Genomic DNA, 19,996 nt, shown 5'->3' on the forward strand with positions numbered 1-19,996 from the left:
AAGTGTGAGCTTTAGCCATATCGCTTTTTGTAATAAGACTTTTTAAGATAGCCTTGGCCTACCTTCTCTTCAGCAGAAAATCATCATGTTGCAAACATTAATACGAGTTCTTATGAATATTGTTCAACATACTAAATAAATATGATCATAGACTGACACCTTGTGGTCGTGGCCTGTATTAATATGTATATATTAAAGGGATAGCTCACCCAAAAATGAAAATTCTGTCATCATTTACTCACCCATCATTTACTCAAACTCATTTTATAATTTTTTTTTGTTCTGTTGAGCACAAAGGGAGTTATTTTGATGAACGTTTGTAACAGGCCACTATGGGGCACCATCGACTTCCATAGTAGGAAAAAAACTACTATAGATGTCAATGGTGCCCCAAAACTGTTCAGTTTAACACATTCTTCAAAATATCTTCCTTTGTGTTCAACAGAACAAAGAAATGTATACAGGTTTGGAATAACATGACATTTTTGGGTGAACTATCCCTTTAATGCAATAATGCAAAAACTCATATCACATCATGAAATAGTTTTTAGATTTACAATTGTGAGTGAATCAAACATAGGACAATAACATTGCATATATGCATTGTATTTTTATGTGTACAAAATGCATGCTATATACAGGGTTAGTTATAGAAATAAAAAAAAAAAACTACATATATTATCTTATATATACACATACATACATATATATATTATACATTCTGTACAGTGCTAACATTCACCTGACAGCTAGCAAATGCATCCAAACAGCAGGTTTTAAAGCAGTGGTTCTCAACCAGGGGGCCCTAGTAGATCTTAAAATGATATAAATGTAATTATATTCACAAAAAAAAAAAAAAAAAAAAAAAAAAACAGCATTTAAAACATTAAACTTATTAAATTAAGTTTATTTTTTATTTTATTACAACAGACTACCAGGGGTACATATCAGCTTAGATAGGAGGGTCTCCAAATTTTTTCTTGGACAAAAGGGGGCCTTATAAGTCAAAACGGTTGAGAACCACAGTTTTAAAGAATTAGTATGATTCAGAGGGTGAAAATGATCATTATAAAATAAAGGCTAAGTTGACAAGTGGCATGGAAGATATATTTTAAATATCTCTCTGTGTCTCTAGGTCTTTGAGCTACATTTGGTTTTCCGAAGCTGATGGACTTTTCGGCTCAAGTTGGGTCTCCACGGCTTCACTATACTCTTCATGTTAACCATGGGACGGCCTTTTCTCACATCCTCATGTCCAACTACAAGATATTCCATCCCTATAGCAAGAGGAAAACAGTTTGTAAAATTATCACATTAGCCCAATTTCACTAAATGCATTTAAAAAACAGGCAGGGTTCAAAATTAAATAATTAGGTATTATTTAGTAATATTAAAGTATTTATGTATATTTGAACTAGCTTTTATTCTTATACTCTAAAAAATGCTGGGTTAAAAACAACCCAAGTTGGGTTAAAAATGGACAAACCCAGCAATTGGGTTGTTTTAACCCAGCGGTAGGGTTAAATGTTTGCCCAACCTGCTGGGTAGTTTTATTTAACTCAACTATTGTTTAAAAATTACTGTATTGCTTAATTAAAATTAACCCAAAGTATGTTGGAAATGAACATTTATTAATGTTCAATGAATAATTATTAAACAATAAACATTTATTAAATTGCTTATTAATAAATGTTCACCTTTTGACTATTATTGTTGCCTCTAATTGCATCTGGTTTTTAATTTTAAAAATAAACCAGCTATTTGGGGTTTATTTTAAGCCAGCCATATAGTCATTTTTAAACAATAGTTGGTTTAAATAAAACTGCCCAGCATGTTGGGCAAATATTTAACCCAACCGCTGGGTTAAAACAACCCAATCGCTGGGTTTGTCCATTTCCAACCCAACTTGGGTTGTTTTTAACCCAGCATTTTTTAGAGTGTATATTTATTTATGATTATGTTTGCAAGAATCGATTAATTTATGGATTTTTCAGTCTGGTTTTAGAAGGTCTTATTCAACAGACACTTGTTTATTATATTTGACAGATTTTATTAGGAAAGAGATTGATGGAGGAAATTTGTGTGGAATGGTATCTTCAAAAAGCTTTTGACACAGTGAACCATTCACTATTATTGGATAAAGTATGTGCTGTGAATACATGATTTAAACCATGATTGGCCTTGTATTTATCAGGGAGAGAACAAAGGGTAGAAGTTGGAAGGATACTTTCTGAGATTAAAAAGGTATATATATAACAGAGTTCCACAGGGTATTGTACTTGGCCCTCTTTTGTTTTTATTATATATAAATGATATCCAAGCTGTGTGTGAGTGTAATATGTTTTTATACACTGATGGTGTTTCTGAGGAGGAGACTAATAGAATTCATGAAAAGTTAGGTGAGGAGCTTGTTAAGGTGAAGGAGTGGCTGTCTAAAACTAATCTTTTATTACATGTAGGTAAAACAGAATCTTATCTTTTTGGGTCTAAATTTAATTTATGCAAGGTAGATGACTTGGCAGTCAAAGTTGATGGATATGTACTAGCTAACAGAACTTCAGCAGCCTGGTTGTTACTAATTGAAAGAAGATTAGTATTCCAGAAATTAAAAATGGTATATAAAATTACTAATAATAGAGCTCAAGTATATTTTAACTCTTATTTCCTTCAGGTTAATATAAGACATAGGCAATTTTACAAGACAAAGTATTATGGATCTTAATCTATGTAGGTTTAAGACTTTGTATGGTCAAAGGTCATGTAAATATTCAGGTGCAAAGGAGTGGAATAAGTTACCTTTGGATATCAAGGTACTAACAGACTGTGATGTTTCAGTATAAGGGTGAAGAGATAGGATGTCTTAATGTATATGGATTTATGTAAGTGGATATATGTTTGTATGTAATTAGGGTGGAGATGCAAGCCAAATGAACTGTAGTCATTGATATGAGGTTTTTAAATCAAGGACCACAATAGAAATAAGTTAATGCATCTTTATTGTGTTATCCTTGACAAGAAATTTGTAAGACTGTATTGCTACTTTTGTGTCAAATTTTCATTTTAATTTGCATAATTTTGTGTTTTTGTCATTTTTATTAGTTTTTTAATTTCTATTTAGCTTTATTTTTATTTTAGTACTTCAGCTTAAACTTGTTTCAGTTTTTTAAGTTTTTCCATTTAATATTAATATTTTATTTCAGCTTTATTTCAATTGCTGTTAACAATAACAAGACTTAAGATTAGGCCATCCTAACTAACAGTAACACAGTCAAATTAAAATAAATGCATTTAAATGTAAATGTGAATTATAAAAATCTTCATTCTTCATGATTTTTGCCAAGTACAATTTTATTTAAAAAAAAAATGAGTATAAGAGTAAAATAAGTGTATAAAAATTTGTTGAATAGTCACTGAATAAGTTGCTGAATAAGTTTGGTGAATAAGTTACGCATTCAGAAAAATAATGCAGCAAAAACTACTATTATCCACGGTGACCGGCAAGGGATACGTTTGGTTCACTTAGTTTTGTCGTAGCCACGATATATTAATTCGTAGGTACGTGATAATATGTCATGGCCACGAGGTCATAACATTCTCGTGTCGTGGCTATGCGATGTGAAACCGTGGCCTCGAGAGCCAATGTTGAGGGAATGACATCCGTTTCTTGTTTAACGCGTCAACAAACACGCGTGACCATAGCAACCTGGGATTATCACAAATTAATATTAATAAATTAATATTTTATTTTTAATTAAGACTTGATCAGTGAAATTTAAATGGCTGTGGGATGGGATAGATAAAAATGTTTTCTCGTAGGCCTACATTACATATTCTTTTAACATTTATTGATAATAACAGTGCTGTCAAAGGCTGTCTATAGGCAACATCATGCACAATATAATATAATATAATGTTAGGCATAGGTTAATATAATCATTTCTTAATCCTGTGTTATTCTTAAACAAACGCGGGTTTGTTAAAAGAGAAACAGATGTCATTTCCTCAACATAGGATCTCGAGGCCGAGACTTCGCATTGCGTAGACACGGATAAGGATGTTGATACCTCGACAAAATGACCTTGTGGCCACCACATATCATCACGAACCAAACATGTCGCCTCACGGTCACCGTAGTTATCAGACTGTGTCTGATATGGCATTATTTGACGCTCACAGAAATCAGCAGAAAGCACTGCAGATTTCTACAGAATTTACACTTAATTTACACTGCATTTGATTTGATGATAACACTGGTTAAATACTGTTCTCCAAGGCTCATTTAACACATTTGATCATATTTTAATCCATTCCACAGACCTCCACAGATGTGGAGGCAAATGTGCAGGCTCCATACGGCGTATTTTGCGTATTTTCCCCATCATAAACCATGAATCTGTGCGCATGTTTGCTAACCTGGGAAAAGTACAGGACAGGTGCAGCCTCGTGAGGTCCAAGACTCGGGATAAAGAATATGATTTCCACGAGAGAGCCCGAGGCGCGAGTTATCCCACAACACCTTGAGAACCTTAACATCCACCTCTGCATGAGACCCCTTATCATGAGCACTCAGCACTTTCACCTTCACTGCTACAAACACACAATCACACAAGCAAACACACATTAATTACATAAAGTGAACAGAGCACTGAGGTGAGGTGAGTGCACAGCAAGCGTGCTCTGGTCCAGGACCGTTTTATATGCTGCTTACCATAGGCATATTTTACGTTGCAGAATACTTTGCTGTTTCCAAGAGCTTGCTGTTTGCATACACATTTGTCTGTCAAGAAAAGAAATACCCAGCAATTAAAGTATTGGCTGTCAGTTTCTTTCTGTTGCTACGACAACTTAAAAACATGCATGACTTTACAACAGCACATGCCTTTAACTCAGACGAGACAATAAACTTTTCATAGGAACAAGACAGTGCTGTTATCAGCTCTAAGATTTCCATTTAATACCTGGATGACTAAGGGCGGAGAAAAGCTCTTCTGTTCGAAAAAGATGACTTTCTGCCGTGATGTTGTGAGCTGATTCAGACCTAGACAAGAATCACACACACAAACAAACACACAAAAAGCAAACACATGCATGATTATATAACTATGTAACTATCTATATATGAAATTTATAGTATAATATGTAAATTGTATTATATTATATATGGGGCTAATTTTCATTTGAAAGTGAACTAATCCTTTAAGGTAAATCAAAACAGTTCATATTCACCTAAACATACAGTCTCCTGTATGCATTTAATTTGATATATATATATAAAAAATTAAATATAAAACACAAAATTCATCCTAGGTGTATATGACTTCCTTCTTTCTGATGAACACAATTGGAAATATTTTAATAAATATCCTGACACATCCATGCTTTATAATGGCAGTGAACAGGGATCAATGAGTATGAGCTGAAGAAAGTGCATCCATCCATCATAAAGGTGTACTCCACACGGCTCCGGGGGGTTAATAAAGTCCTTCTAAAGAGAAACAATGCATTTGTGTAAAAAATATCCATATTTAACAAGTTATGAAGTAAGATATCTAGCTTCCGACAGACCACCTTCCATATTCAAGCTACAAAGAAAGTGTAAACTGGTGTCGCATCAAGTTGAACGGGGAAGGCGTAGGACGGAGCGTAAGCTTTTTGAACTTCAAGAGTTTTACACTTTCTTTGTACGTTGAATACGGAAGGCAGTCTGGTGGAAGCTAGATATTTTACTTCAGAACTTGATCATTGTTTTACACAAATGCTTCGCTTCGCTTCGCTTCAGAAGGACCCCCCGGAGCCATGTGGAGCACATATTTATGATGAATGGATGTGGATGGAAGCACTTTCTTCAGCTCATACTCATGACCCCTGTTCACTGCCATTATAAAGCTCAGATGAGTCAGGATATTTATTAAAATATCTCAGATTGTGTCCATCAGAAAGAAGAAAGTCATATACAACAAGGATGGGTTGAGGGTGAGCAAAGCTTGGGCTAATTTTCATTTGAAAGTGAACTAATCCTTTAAGGTAATCAAAACGGTTCATATTCACCTAAACATACAGTCTCCTGTGTACGGGTCACAATCACCAGCACACTGGCAGGGCTTGCATCCATATTCATCAAAACCCCAATATCCCAGCATGCACTGGTCACAGTGTGGCCCAGCCACCCCTGGCTTACAGACGCAGTCTCCATTCTCAGGGTTGCAATTTGTGGAACCAACATGGTAACACATGCAAGCTGTAATTCAGAAAGAAAGAAAGTTACACAAAATACACACATCAGACTGCAAAATTTTGGTGTTTCCTGAGGCTCTAAACTAATTTAATAATATGCTTTGCTCTAAGCAATGAGTTTCTCGATGACTCGCACCATAAGAACGAACACACAGAGCTATACAGACCAGACTGACGCTTACCATGCGCAGTTAATTATTATAATGTCATCTGATGATTAATCTATCTGCCTCCTCATACACAATATGCACACACACGGCAGAGATCCCATCAATGTTCTTGTTATTCTACATGTCTAAACTTGTCGTAAGAGCCATTAGCATTCCGAGCAGGAACAACATTCAATACCAAACATCCCCTCAATGTGTGCATGCGTGTGTGTTCTACAATATTGGACATGTTCGCTGATCTGACGAGTTCTTGAATTTTGACATCATCTAGGCCACGTAAACAGATACTTAAACACTCACTCACATTTTCATGCACATGCTGAAGAAAGACGGAGATCAGGAAAGGAAGTGTATAGCGGGGAAATCACAGATACTCCACATTCCATTTTAAGCAGCTTTTCAAAATCTGAGATTAATGGCTTTCATCTTTGTCCAAGACACAACTACACACACACATACATTCACACACTAACAAAAATTATTACTAATTATAAAGGAACATTGCATCCAATGTTTATAGAAGCATTCCCCACTTGGATGGTCGTTTTGTTATAGTTTAAATACTGCGTTTAAGTAAGGGATAATCCATGGCTAGCTGTGCATAAATTATTTTAGAACCACTCAACGCAAAATGGAGTGCATTTAAATAGTTTAAAGCACAGCTAGATGTGGATTATCCTGCTTATACCATGGTCATTTGCCAGCATTGACAAGTTAAAGCTGTTATTGATGTTTGCAGCACAATATTTGACTGAAGAGTAAAAATGAATTATTTTCGTCAATTACGACTCATTAGATCTAGCATTCTATTCGCTTTAAAGGTACATGTAACTTTTGGTCCTCTAGCAGTTAAAAAACAAAATTTGAATGCATTTTGTGGAAGAACATTGTTTTGGTTGTGCTTCAGCTCTGCGCGACTGTGTGGATGAATATGGTTCTTTCTCATAACTTTCTCATAACATACACACCTTCCAGCCAATCAGAATTTAGTATTCAGACTGACTGTAGAATAAAAATATATAAATGTGCCAATGTTGAGCGATTACTGTGTGAACATGGATTTGAATGTGCATTTACACAATGATACATGATTGCGTCTTACGTCTGCAGGAATCCGGGGCAGTGAAGGGTCTCTCGGGGTCTCTGTAGAAGCCGCTTTGACAGTGTTGGCAGTGACGGCCGCTGGTGTTGTGAAGGCAGTCACACACGCCACCACTCCGCTGACCCGAGCGTAGCCATACGGTTTCGTCAAAGTGACAGCTCTCTGCGTGGCCATTACATTTACACTCTACACAATGACACAGGCATACACAAATATTGGGTTATTACGGGTATGAATCATTTTCTTAGACCAGGGTTGCCAGATTTCCTGAAGATTTGGGCTACTTTTGAACTGCTGTGGTTGACTTTTTATTATGTGGTAGGAAATATTGGACTAAATAGATGTTAAAGGGAAAGTTCACCCAAAAATGAAAATTGTGTCATCATTTACTCACCCAGATCTTGCCCCCCATTGACTGCCATAGAATTTTCCTACTATGGTAGTAAATGGGGGGTGATATCTGTTTGGTTACTGACATTCTTCCAAATATCTTCCTTTGTGTTCAGTAGAACAAAGAATTTCATACAGGTTTGGAACAACTTGAGGGTGAGTAAATGATGACAGAATTTTCATTTTTGGGTGAACTATCCCTTTAATCTAAATGTTTTTGACCATCCAACAGATGCTGAATAATTCAGAGTGCAGCTCAAATTCCCAATGCTTACCATAACTACTGAACTCTAAAATCCATATTTTGATCATTTAGATAATAGGCTGGTTTTAGACTAAAGTTATAACTTCGGTATTTATAGTTATAATTTATCACTGGTCTGTCATTAACAGACCTGGCAACCTTGCTATAGGTTTGCACTGAAGGAGGGACCAGAGACATATCTACATTTAAAAAAAATAAAAATAAATAAAATAATGGGTCAGTAAGATTTATATTTCAATTAAATGCTTTTCTTTCAAATTTTCTATTCATCACAGTATCCTGAAGAAAATGTATCACGATTTCCATGCAGTAAAAACAGTTTTCAACATTGATAATAAGAAATGTTTCTTAGGCACCAAATCAGTGTATTACACTGTAAACCCCAATGTTCAAAATACTTAACTGGTTTGAGTAGGACAAACTTAAATTGAACAAATTAGTTCAGTTAAATGAACTGTTATGAGTATTTAGAACTTTTTCTTGTCGAGTTCAACTGACATATTTTAAGTAAATTGAACTGTTTTATTGTTTTGAGTTGTATGAACTAATTTCTTTTAATTTAGACTAACTTAAGTTTAACTGAAACTGGACTGGGATTTCTATTTCCCAGCATGCTTTGCCCATGGCACTCGAAAGGGAGAGTAAATGTTAAAATGGAGTGTTATATAATGTTTTTTGCGTAAGATTAATGGTAAAGGAGATTCAGTAGTAATTAATGTTTTGTTATGCTAATTTAGAAGAGTTTCTGTTTCTGTTTCTGTTTTTGGAGAGTTACCATCATGGTGACAAGTAGCGTATGCGGCTTGTTATGAGGGCAGGTAAGTTATAGGTTTTAAGTTGCTGTACTCATTCAGTAAGTGCTAAACCATGCTATTGTTAACATATTATCAAATTAGCAAGTTGGCATTTTCTGTATTTTCTTAGGGTTTACAGTGAAGTAAATAACTCATTTGATTTTCAAGAACTCAAAATAAAAAAGTTAATTAACTAAATATTTTATGTTATTTGCTATCAAAACGTATGAGTTAGCTAATTCAGTACTTCAATTAACATGCATGAGTACTACAAACTCAAAACTTGATAGTTCTGCTTACTTAAAATTGGGAACATCATATATTCGGGTTTACAGTGTAGAATGATTTCTGAAGGATCATGTGACACTGAAGACTGGAGTAATGATGATGAAAATTCAGCTTTACCATCACAGGAATAAATTACATTTTAAAATACACTACAATAGAAAGCAGTTATTTTAAATTGTAATAATATTTCACAATATTACTGTTTTTACTGTTTCATCAAATAAATTCAGACTTCGTGAATATCAATAATTTCTTTCAAAAACATTGAAAAAATCTTACCGACACAAAGAGATTGAAAGTAACCTATCACCAAAAAAAAAAAGTGTTTTTCATTCCATGTTACTGCTTAGTTTTATATATAAACTGAAACTTACTAGCACACTGATGAGCTTCCCCGGTTAAACCGTTAGCTGGTTGCCATGGTTGGTCATTGTAAAGGAGATCACAGCGTTCACAGTGATCCCCAGCCGTGTGATGCCGACATAGACATTTACCGTGCACCTGTGGCAGAGGTCAGAAAAACACAATTCAAAATACAATGACATATTGTTACAAATTCACCTTAGAGGACCTCCATCTAAACGCTTGTTAAAAATCTTACAAGCAAAGAATTACTAAGCCGATCCTCAACATGCTCCAGCGTCCACGGTGTTCATTCAGATGCCAAATATTTTATGATACCACATACTTTGCCAAACTATAAACCAAATGGGATAGGCCAACACCCAAGACTTTTTGTTCTTACCAGAACCTACACTTAGCTTGTTTGCTACATTAGATTCACTGGACTTTTTCCCAATTGACATTTATTGCCAAAACTGATTATTAGATTCACTAGGTACAATATCATTCAAAAGTTTAAAATTAAGTAAAATTAATACTTTTATTCAGCAAGGATGCATTAAATTGATCAATCATGACAGTAAAGACTTTTACACTGTTACAAAAGTTCAAAAAGGTTACATTGGTTTCTATTCATCAAAGACTCCTAAAAAAATGTATCATGGTTTCCAAAAAAATTATAAAGCAGTAAAAACTGTTTTCAACATCATATAATATTTCACAATATAACTTATTAAAACAGTAATACTGTGCAATATTATTACAATTTAATAGTATTTTGATCAAATAAATGCAGCCTTGGTGGGCATAAGACACTTCAAAAACATTTTAAACATTGAAGAAGTGTAATTGATAACATTTTTACTTTTTTGGTTTAGGGATTTGGAATATGTAAATAATAACTAAATATTTGACCTTTTTAATGGATTTGTGCAACACACATGAATGTTACATCAAACCATGTATCTTCTTGGTGGGAGTTGTGCCATTTCTTTTCTAAGCTAGCACAATTTTGCCTGGGAGATGATAAAATGAAAAAGAAAAAAGAAGAAAAAAAAAAAAATCTACCCATAATCAATTTTCACTTGCTGCAGACCCTCATTCTCTCCTACATCCCTTTTAAATTAGTTATGCGCTCAACATCTCTCACTCAATAGTCCTGTATAAAAACATCCTCCTCGTCTGCAACGTCCCTGATGACCTAATGATTCTCCTCAATATCCCAGACTCAGCCATCCATCGAGATGTCCTCTCCTCCGTGAGTTTTCAATGAAAGCACAGATAAATATTATCGGTCACTCTCATGTGGAATGAAAATAGAGCAGTGAAAACAAACAAGTGAGAGAAGAATTTTGAAAATATTTCAGGACAAATTAGCGCTTGAGAGGGTGGGGGGGGGGTGAACTGGCAGCACTCCATCTAGTTGGCATCTGAAACACTTTCACATGTTTATCATCATAATATGGGAGGAAACGCACTCAGACGCACACACTCTCCCTGCTAACCAAAACATTCCTGCAGGGGCACACAAGGGTTGCGTGTGAGCACGTGTTCCTATTATGAGTGTGGATGGACAAAGCATGTCAATGCGACCGTGTTCGTCTGCATGTCTGGGTGGGTAGCGTGTACATCTGAATGTGCATGCTTGTCGATTGGCACGGGGTTTGTGTTTTGTCTGGGCTGCTAGATCAAACGATCTGACCTTTGATAAGAGAGCAACGAGCTGATGTGTGCGTGTTTGAGCGAGTGAGACTAATTGCTATTATTGTCTGATCACAGCATGCAAACAACAACTCAATTAGGAAAAGGGGCGAACAACACAGCCCCTCGTTTTTGTCTCAGCACTTATCGGTATTCCTCCCTCCGTTGTTTTCCTGCCTGACTTTGTCTTTTTACCCTTCAGTTGCTATCAGAGTTTTATCTCTCCGCAGAGATAGAGCCAAATGAACAGCAAGTACACAGCTTATATAATCTGAATAAAGACAGTGAGAGCGAGAGGGGGAAAGAGAACGAACGGGTGAAAGACGGGGGAACTGTTTATGTAATCATACGGGAAACGTGTTCTCTGGGAATGTGGATAACCATAAACAATGCAAAGTTGTTTGCCATTTTTGCTTTACATTGCCACTGTTGAAAATTCTGTCATGATTTACATCATTCATGCGGTTTCAATCTCAGTCTAAATTGTCTAAAAATGTCTAAATTTTGAAGAATGTTTCAATTGTTTTTGCCCACACAATCAAAACCAATTGGGTCCAAAACTGCGCTGTTATTAACTAAAACTCAAAATATTAAAAATAATTTGCGTTAATTAAAATATGCTGAAATTAAACAAATAAAACTACAAATATTTCCTTGGCAACTAACTGAAAATTTTAAGTACTAGTTGAAGTTTAAAGTACTAAAATATGGAGCCCCACACATGACATGCGGAGGGGAAAAAAAAAAATGTATATCATGACCACGAATTAACAATTTGTTCCCACAGCTTACTAATACGTCAGCACATTTTAGTAATTTGTTCCTTTGTTTTAAGTAAATCATGTACACGATATAATAATTCCCTCGATTTACTAAATCATGGCCACGTAATGACTCGTTCCCTTGTTTTAGTTAAATCAAAACGAGGGAACGAAAAGGATTTATACAGAACGTTACATGAACAAATAGGAAGGTATTAAGGTAATCAGCTAACCTAGCTAGATCTTTTTATTGTTGCCATTTTATTTGATTTAAATATCTAAATGTTAGTGAAAAGACGAAAAATAAATAACTTTTAGATATTAATCTGCATATGTGATAAACATTGGTAATGCTCATCTTCACTCGCTTCTTCGAAGGAGTAAAATCTTGAGTAAAACGGCTATATATTTAATAAAGCACATACAAATGTGACCTGTTTTACAGAATAATGAAGTTTCCCTCTACAGGGACTTCCTGTTTGTAGGTTTATAAGCCATGTGGGCCCTGGTTGTGTTCCACTCGTTTTAGACACGCACTTGCAAACTTCCCTAAGCACTTCCCCTCGGTGGAATCCCTGTCGCCATTTTTAAGTGTGTTCAACTTCGTGAAGTGGATGAGGGAAGTTTATATGGACAGACCCTCATATCCCCTTGATTTTGACCGAGGGAGCGAGTCTACTCTGATGTATACTTCAAGCAGCTCTATATTCCACAATTCAACTTGATTGTGACATCGCTGCAGATCGCGCTTAACTGAAGTATGATATATTAATTATTTTGAGATTTATGTTGAGATTCAATCGCATAATACTTGTAGCTACCTTATGTTCATTATCAAAGTTTATACTATTGAGATTTTCTTTCATTTGTGTAATTTTATTTTTCTCTAACAACTCATAAGCATATAGAATGGTGCATTAATCAAATTCATAAGTAAAAAAAAAAAAGGGGGGTTTAAATAATAAATCAGCTCCATAGTGAATTCCAAATGATTAGTGTGTTTCATTTAAACCTTATACACGAGTTCCGCCACACATCCGAGTCCACGAGACGGAGGGAACTTAGCGAGTGAAGGGCATAAAAATTTGGAGTGGAACACAGCATTAGTCTCAAATGGCACCCTAAACACTCGCAGTCTTCCTACAAGTCAGCACTTTCATGACGTAATGCCACTTTGACTGTCGGGAAGATTTCTGCTGCGGAGCTCGCACCAATGCGGGCTCGGCAAAAGTGTGCATAAAGGGCGCATATCGACCGCGAAGGGGGCACTCGTGAGCACCCTTCTGAAACCTAAAATTGACAATTGAGACACCCTTCGGTCTCGTGGAGCGGCAGCTATTGTAAGTCCACAAGACCAAAAGTTCTATGAAGTGTGCCATTTGGGACAGAGCCAAAGACATTTCACTTCTATTACTTATGGATGGGAGAAACTACAACAAGCAATATAAAAATAAAAGTGCCAGTTGGTGAAGTCATTGAAGCTGTCGATTGAAGCTCCGGTTCACACCGAAACCTGAGACTCGCGCTTAGGACTTCACATGCACATTGACTTTTTTTTTTAGTTAGGTGGATGAATCAAGTTCTGTGACAGTGACATGTGAAGGCCATGTATGGTAACCCATACTCGGAATTTGTCCTCTGCATTTAGTAGTAGCGAGTAGTGAACACACACACACAGAGCAGTGGGCAGCCATTTTTGCTTTGGCGCCTGGGGAGCAATTGGGGGTTAGGTACCTTTCTCAAGGGCACCTCAGTCATTTCCTGCCAGTATTGAGAATCAAACCCATAACCTTCAGGTTACCAGTCTGACTCTCTAACCATTAGGTCATGACTGCCACCATTGGCTGGTCTAGTCTGAAAAAATAAACTTTTTTAACACTATTTGAGCATAAGAACATTTATGGGGCAGTTCATATTAGATTTTGTTGCCGATTTGAATTGTAAGTTCTTCAAGCAGTTTTTGAGATTTCTGGATTTCCCCATTCAAATGGGTCATGGGTGCCCGAAAAAATAGCTTCCCAAATATGGCAGCAGAGTGAACAGACTTTCCTTGAAAGGGACTTTGACTATGCCCATTGTGAAGTATTGCCAGTTCACCTGCCTTACCGAGCGTTTCCCCGCTGTGCCATTGTCTTGCCTCATGTTATGATCTTCAGCCTGTTTATTGGATTTATATTTTTGGATTACTGTTTCTGCCTTGATCGCCTGTTGGACCGTTTACCGGTTATTCGACCACTGCCTGCCTTCCTGACCACATTTGTGCCTATTGTTTTGGATTTTTTCATTAAACTTCTGCAAAATGGATTCTAACCTGACTGAGTCTGGGTTCATTACACAGTTCAAAGAGGCCATGACTTTTAATAAATATTAATAATAAACATCTTAATAAATCGAGGGAATTAATTCTTAATTCTAGGCCATGATTTAACTAAAATGATTCTTAAAAAAAAAAAAAAAAAAATTATATATATATATATATATATATATATATATATATATATATATATATATATATATATATATATATATGTGTATGTATGTATGTATGTATGTATGTATATATATATATATATATATATATATATATATATATATATATATATATATATATATATATATATATATAGATAGATAGATAGATAGATAGATAGAGAGAGAGAGAGAGAGAGAGAGTGTGGTTCCATGCTAAAAATACAAAACTAAACAAAAATAAAGCTAAATAGAAATATTAAAAAATTCTAATAAAAATGGGAAAAGCAATTTTAATGAAAAATATAAAACAAACTATAAAAATATTAATAAGTACAATATATAAATAGTTTAAAAATACTAAACCTCTGGTCCAAAACAACACTGGATCCCATTGATTTCCATTGTAAATTAAAAAAAAAAAAAAAAAAAAAAAAAAAAAAAGGAAAGGAAATTAATTATTTGTTTCTGTCAAAACTAACACTTAGGCCTTTGTGATACCACATTGTGTAAAAATACAGTATGCACAGATCTAAAAAATAATGACTCTGCATTACACCTATACACTTACCATGTGTTTGCTAGGAGGGTGTGTGATCTGTTGGTCACCAGCAGGCACACACTGGTCTGCATGTCCATGGCACAAACAGCCTCCCTTTAAAATGAGGTCATAGATGGCATAGTGGGCAGTAGGCCCTTTGGCATCAGGAAGTTTAGGCTGGCAGGGGCAGGACTGCGGTTGAAGTAGACGCATCCGTATGTTAGTGATGCCGAGGAGGGCACGGGCATTAACGCTGTACGGATCCATTTTGTCCCAAGGTGACAGAGCACGGTAGATGACCTGCTCACACACACACACACGTCTGTTTCACTATATTAGTGAGGACATTGCATAGACTTCCACTGACTGAAAAAATGTTACGTTTCAGATTTAAAATTTTTTTGCTCCATCGGAATGAAATGACACTTGGTGACTTGTCACATTAGCTATGTGAACACACACAAAAAAGATATGTTAAAGGGTCGAGAAAAAAAACTGCACCCAAAAATGTATTGCGCAAATGCATCTTCTCTAAAATGTGAGATTCTGTGCACACTCACCTCTCCATTGCTGCAAGGCCATGATGTGGAGTATTTCTGAGTGCATCTGCGTCCATCCTCCAGGTCGAATACTTCACTGCAGTTGTGTGCGTACAGCATCAGAGGGCTCCATGTGTGCCCGAAGTCCTGTGAGCGCTCTATTGCCATGGCAGCAGGGCGTGGAGACCGGAATATGATAATAAGATGGGTGAAGTAAAATTCCACCTCTAAATCCAACTGTAGAGTTTCTATTGTAACCTCCTGAGCGGACTGCCACCAGGTCGGCGGGTGTTTGAAGGGCGAGTCTGTCATGGAGGCGGGTGGGTGCGCACGATGCGTTACTGAAGCATCACACACCTCACAGTGCAACACACAACTACCCATTTTGTAGTTACAGTAGCGTTCTGGAGAGGTTGAGCCACACTGGGAAATTGTCTGTACAGGGCGCCCGACTGCCAGGTTCCCCATGCGTGGATTACAAACCTGATTTTCACATCCTGGTACATATAAACAAACACATACTTTAAATACAGCACTACATTGCACAAACAAATTGCCTGAATGTGAAAAAAAAAAAACTTTACGATTAGAAGATACACTTGCCCCAAAAAGACTTTGCACACTGCAGAAAAAAAGAAAAGAAAAAATACAAACAAAAAAAAGTAACTGCAAAAACATGTAGTTTTGAGATGTTTGCAGATAATGTTTCCAGATCACTTGTTCGATAGATAAGTCAAATAATGCAATGAAATTCATACATATTAAAGTAGGCTAAAGTACTTATTTTTTCATACTAGCTGAGTTTCGCAGCGTTTCAGCACTGATTAAAGCCAGATTACAAGTCAGATTTTTTACAAATCAATACAATTCGCATTGTGCGAGACTAACATCAACAGGATCGCATCAGAAAATGTTTTTATAGGCAGAGCTGGGTAGATTTCTTACAAACTGTAATCAGTTACTGATTCCAAAAAAATTACATGACAAAAATTGTAGTTGGTAACGTAATCCATTACATTACACATTTAACGTAATGTAATCAGACTACTTTGTGATTACTTTTAGATTACTTTTGACCAAACTCATTTATCACATTGATTTAAATAAGATAATCTTGTACCATATTGATATAAAAATACAAAGAAAAAGAAAATATATTCAATTCCTTGTCAATAACATGAAGTGTGTTAAATATTAAATTAAGTCAGGGTTTCCCAGACTGGGGTTCATGAAGGAACTGCAGGGGGTTTGTGAGTTTAATGAAAAGCTATTACGTAATTAAATCATTGAAAATAAATAATTAAAAATAAGAAGCAATCAAAATAAAACGCATATTAAAAAAAGATTAAAAATATATATATTTTCTTCATTTACCTGCATGCCATGTGACCATTATTAGAAAACCGTGAACTTAATTTTATTATTATTATTTTAATTTTATTATTGGCCTAAAAATCTCAGGAGGTTCAGCTGACAAAAAAAGTTGGGGAATCCCTGCATTGCATGTTAATATGATGTACATTTGTATATTTTAATGTCTTTTAATGAAAAAAAGACTTTCAAACACAGTAACACATGGTTAATTGACTCAATGAGTGATTAATTCAAATAATAATTAAAATATGTTTGTCAGGAGTTGATTAGACATGCAGCGCTGCCATGTTGAGAAATACTTCTTAAAAGTGAAATTATTTCTGTAAATCCAGTGATCAAATGCTGTGTTTTGCTGAGTTTTCAGTGATATTCACATGACTAGTATCTGATCTGTCTGTGCAATTCCAAAAGTCTGAAAGTATATAAAGCAGTAGACTTTTATAGAAAGACATTTTTTTTTTAATTTAAAAAGTAGTGGGAAGAATCAATGAATTTTGAATAATTTACTGCCATTGTGGGAATAACATGTAATCATGTAATCAATAAAAAAGAAACTGTAGTCTGATTATGAGCATTTTAAAATGTAATATAATCCAATTACCAATCCAAGTACTCCAGATTACATGTAATCAGTTACTACCCAGCTCGGTTTATAGGCTATTTATAAAATCATTGTGTAATTCCCACACTGACAAACATATAAACATTGTTTTTTATTAATACAATTCAAATGTATTACCCTAACAAAGTAAACGCACCTTTAACGTGCTTTAATATTCTACAACTGCAGAATCAATCTGAATGCATTTTTGGCTGGATTCAGCAACATCTTGCTGGGTGTGTATGCACATGCAAAGTTTTGTTTTGTTTTACATATTCAAATCATCCCCATCCCTCCATATCAATCAGTTCGTCTGACACCATGCGTCTGTTTGGTTGACAACCAGCCAACTTGTTTTGATAGCACGTGCAGGTGAATAGTTTAAACACTGACCTGAACACGCAGGGTGAGAAACGCTCATCACGAGCGCTGCGAACAACATACATCTCCCTGGAAGCTCCATATTAGTCATTAATCCAGGGGGAAAAAATCCACAAATTACACGTATCGAACCCCGCGAGGGTTTTAATCCACAATACGCACAGGAACCTGATTCCGCTCCAGAGCCTTTCAGATTGCATGTAGGAGCACGACTTCATTGGCGTGGGTTGGCCAGGTGCGCAAACGCTGAGCTGAGGTGATATGCCCCCATAACAAACAGAAACTATTTACCTGAAAAAGGACAATAATCTCTCGCGACAGCGCCATTGGTGGGTAACCATTAATATGCGTCTATCTGAGTCACTTCTGTCCCCGGTGACAGCTGTCCGCTCGCGCTGTTCGTATAAAAGTGAATTATGCGTGTGTTTTGCTCTGAGCGCGACTCGTAGGGCTGCGCGTGCAGCTCTGTAACACCTGAGCTGGAATCTGGAGCCCCTGTGAGTGACAGGACCTTTGAAGAACAGAGGCCACGCCCCTTCACCCAGCATTTTTCTCGATTTAATGGAGCATTCCTGGCATGAGTCATCTGAGTCATTCAACGTCAGATCTTGCAGGATGTGCTCTCGCTTTCCACCTCTCTCACTTTGCCCAGCTATCTAAATATGCACTTTCTTTTGAATTAAAGGATTAGTTCACTTTCAAATAAAATTTTCATGATAATTTACTCACCCCCATGTCATCCAAGATGTTCATGTCTTTCTTTCTTCAGTCGAAAAGAAATTAAGGTTTTTGATGAAAACATTTCAGGATTATTCTCCTTATAATAGACTTCAATGGCCTCCAAACGGTTGAAAATGGTCAAAATTACAGTTTCAGTGCAGCTTCAAAGGGCTTTAAACGATACCAGACGAGGAATAAGGGTCTTATCTAGCGAAACGATCCGTAATTTTCGAAAAAAAAATGTAAATATATATGCTTTATATGAACAAATGATCCCCTTCCGAGTGGTTCCGCCAAAACTGCACTTTTGTATTCTTCAAAAAGGTTACGCTGTATGTCCTACACCAGGGATGGACAACTCCGGTCCTGGAGGGCCAGTGTCCTGCAGAGTTTATCTCCATCCCTGATAAAAACTCACTTGCCTATAACTTTCTACTAATCCTAAAGACCTTGATTAGCTGGTTCAGGTGTGTTTGATTAGGGTTGGAGCTAAACTCTGCTGGATACTGGCCCTCCAGGACCGGAGTTGTCCATCCCTGTCCTACACCTTCCTTATTCTACTCGGTTTTGACAGAACCACTCGGAAGGCGATTACTTGTTTAAATAAAGCATATACATTTACATTTTTTTCCGAAAATGACGATTAGTTTCGCTAGATAAGACCCTTATTCCTCGTCTGGTATCATTTAAAGCCCTTTGAAGCTGCCCTGAAACTGTAATTTTGACCTTCAACAGTGGAGTCCATTGAAGTCTATTATAAGGATCCTGGAATGTTTTCATCAAAAACCTTAACAAAGGCTCACCCTGATCGGCCTGATGGGGGCGCTACAGTGGTGAAAAGTACAAAATCGCTCATAACTCCTGAACCGTTAAACCCAGAACACACCAAGCCAACGGTCGGCTGTTGGGCAGTTTTTGTTCGTCGGCCGACTAGGTTTTCTCAGTGTGTTCCACACTGTTGGCTGAAGTTGGTCCTCGTCGGCTGTTGAATCGGCGTCGGAGCTCGTTGGTCCATCAGGCCATCTTATCATTCTGATTGGCTGTTCTGCCACCTGACGGTACGGAAAGGCATTTCTTCTTACGCAGGTGCAGAACAGACGTGCTACTTGGCCGTCGGGTGTCGAGCGTCGGTTTGGTATGTCAGGGCAACTTTGGACCCAGACGCTGCCGACGTGAGCCAACCTTTCAGTCTGCTTTCATCGCCACTAGTTCATCAGCGTCGGCTTGGTGTGTTCCAAGCTTTAGGCGTAGGCTCAATTCTGGGCTTAAGATGGACAAAATTCGATGGTCCCGACCGGAAGCAAACCAGTGCAGCAAGATTCTC

The 19,996-nt window shown here is 36.5% G+C and overlaps 1 protein-coding gene across 1 annotated transcript; it reads right to left on the minus strand.

Moving 5' to 3' along the window:
• Positions 1 to 1,117: 1,117 nt before the first annotated feature.
• On the minus strand, positions 1,118 to 18,493 carry ntn4 (netrin 4). The gene is made up of 10 exons (XM_048185724.1): positions 17,965 to 18,493; positions 15,618 to 16,093; positions 15,088 to 15,357; positions 9,618 to 9,744; positions 7,507 to 7,692; positions 6,049 to 6,238; positions 4,959 to 5,038; positions 4,709 to 4,777; positions 4,414 to 4,587; positions 1,118 to 1,277 (listed from the first exon to the last, which is right to left on the minus strand). Exons 1-10 carry the CDS (start codon positions 18,041 to 18,043, stop codon positions 1,132 to 1,134), a joined length of 1,797 nt encoding a protein of 598 aa, XP_048041681.1. The 5' UTR covers positions 18,044 to 18,493; the 3' UTR covers positions 1,118 to 1,131.
• Between the last annotated feature and the right edge of the window lie 1,503 nt (positions 18,494 to 19,996).

This window comes from Megalobrama amblycephala, linkage group LG3 (assembly GCF_018812025.1).
Source record: "Megalobrama amblycephala isolate DHTTF-2021 linkage group LG3, ASM1881202v1, whole genome shotgun sequence".
NCBI classification, from domain to species: domain Eukaryota; kingdom Metazoa; phylum Chordata; class Actinopteri; order Cypriniformes; family Xenocyprididae; genus Megalobrama; species Megalobrama amblycephala.

Bases quoted from the DNA above. Each gene is read 5' to 3' on its own strand.
- ntn4 (XM_048185724.1), bottom strand. From the start codon at position 18,043: ATGACTAATATGGAGCTTCCAGGGAGATGTATGTTGTTCGCAGCGCTC. The intron at 9,745-15,087 runs GTAAGTGTATAG...CCTCTGCCACAG, and splicing joins ACCCTCCTAGCAAACACATG to GTGCACGGTAAATGTCTATG. The intron at 1,278-4,413 runs GTTAGCAAACAT...CTCTTGCTATAG, and splicing joins CTGTCCTGTACTTTTCCCAG to GGATGGAATATCTTGTAGTT.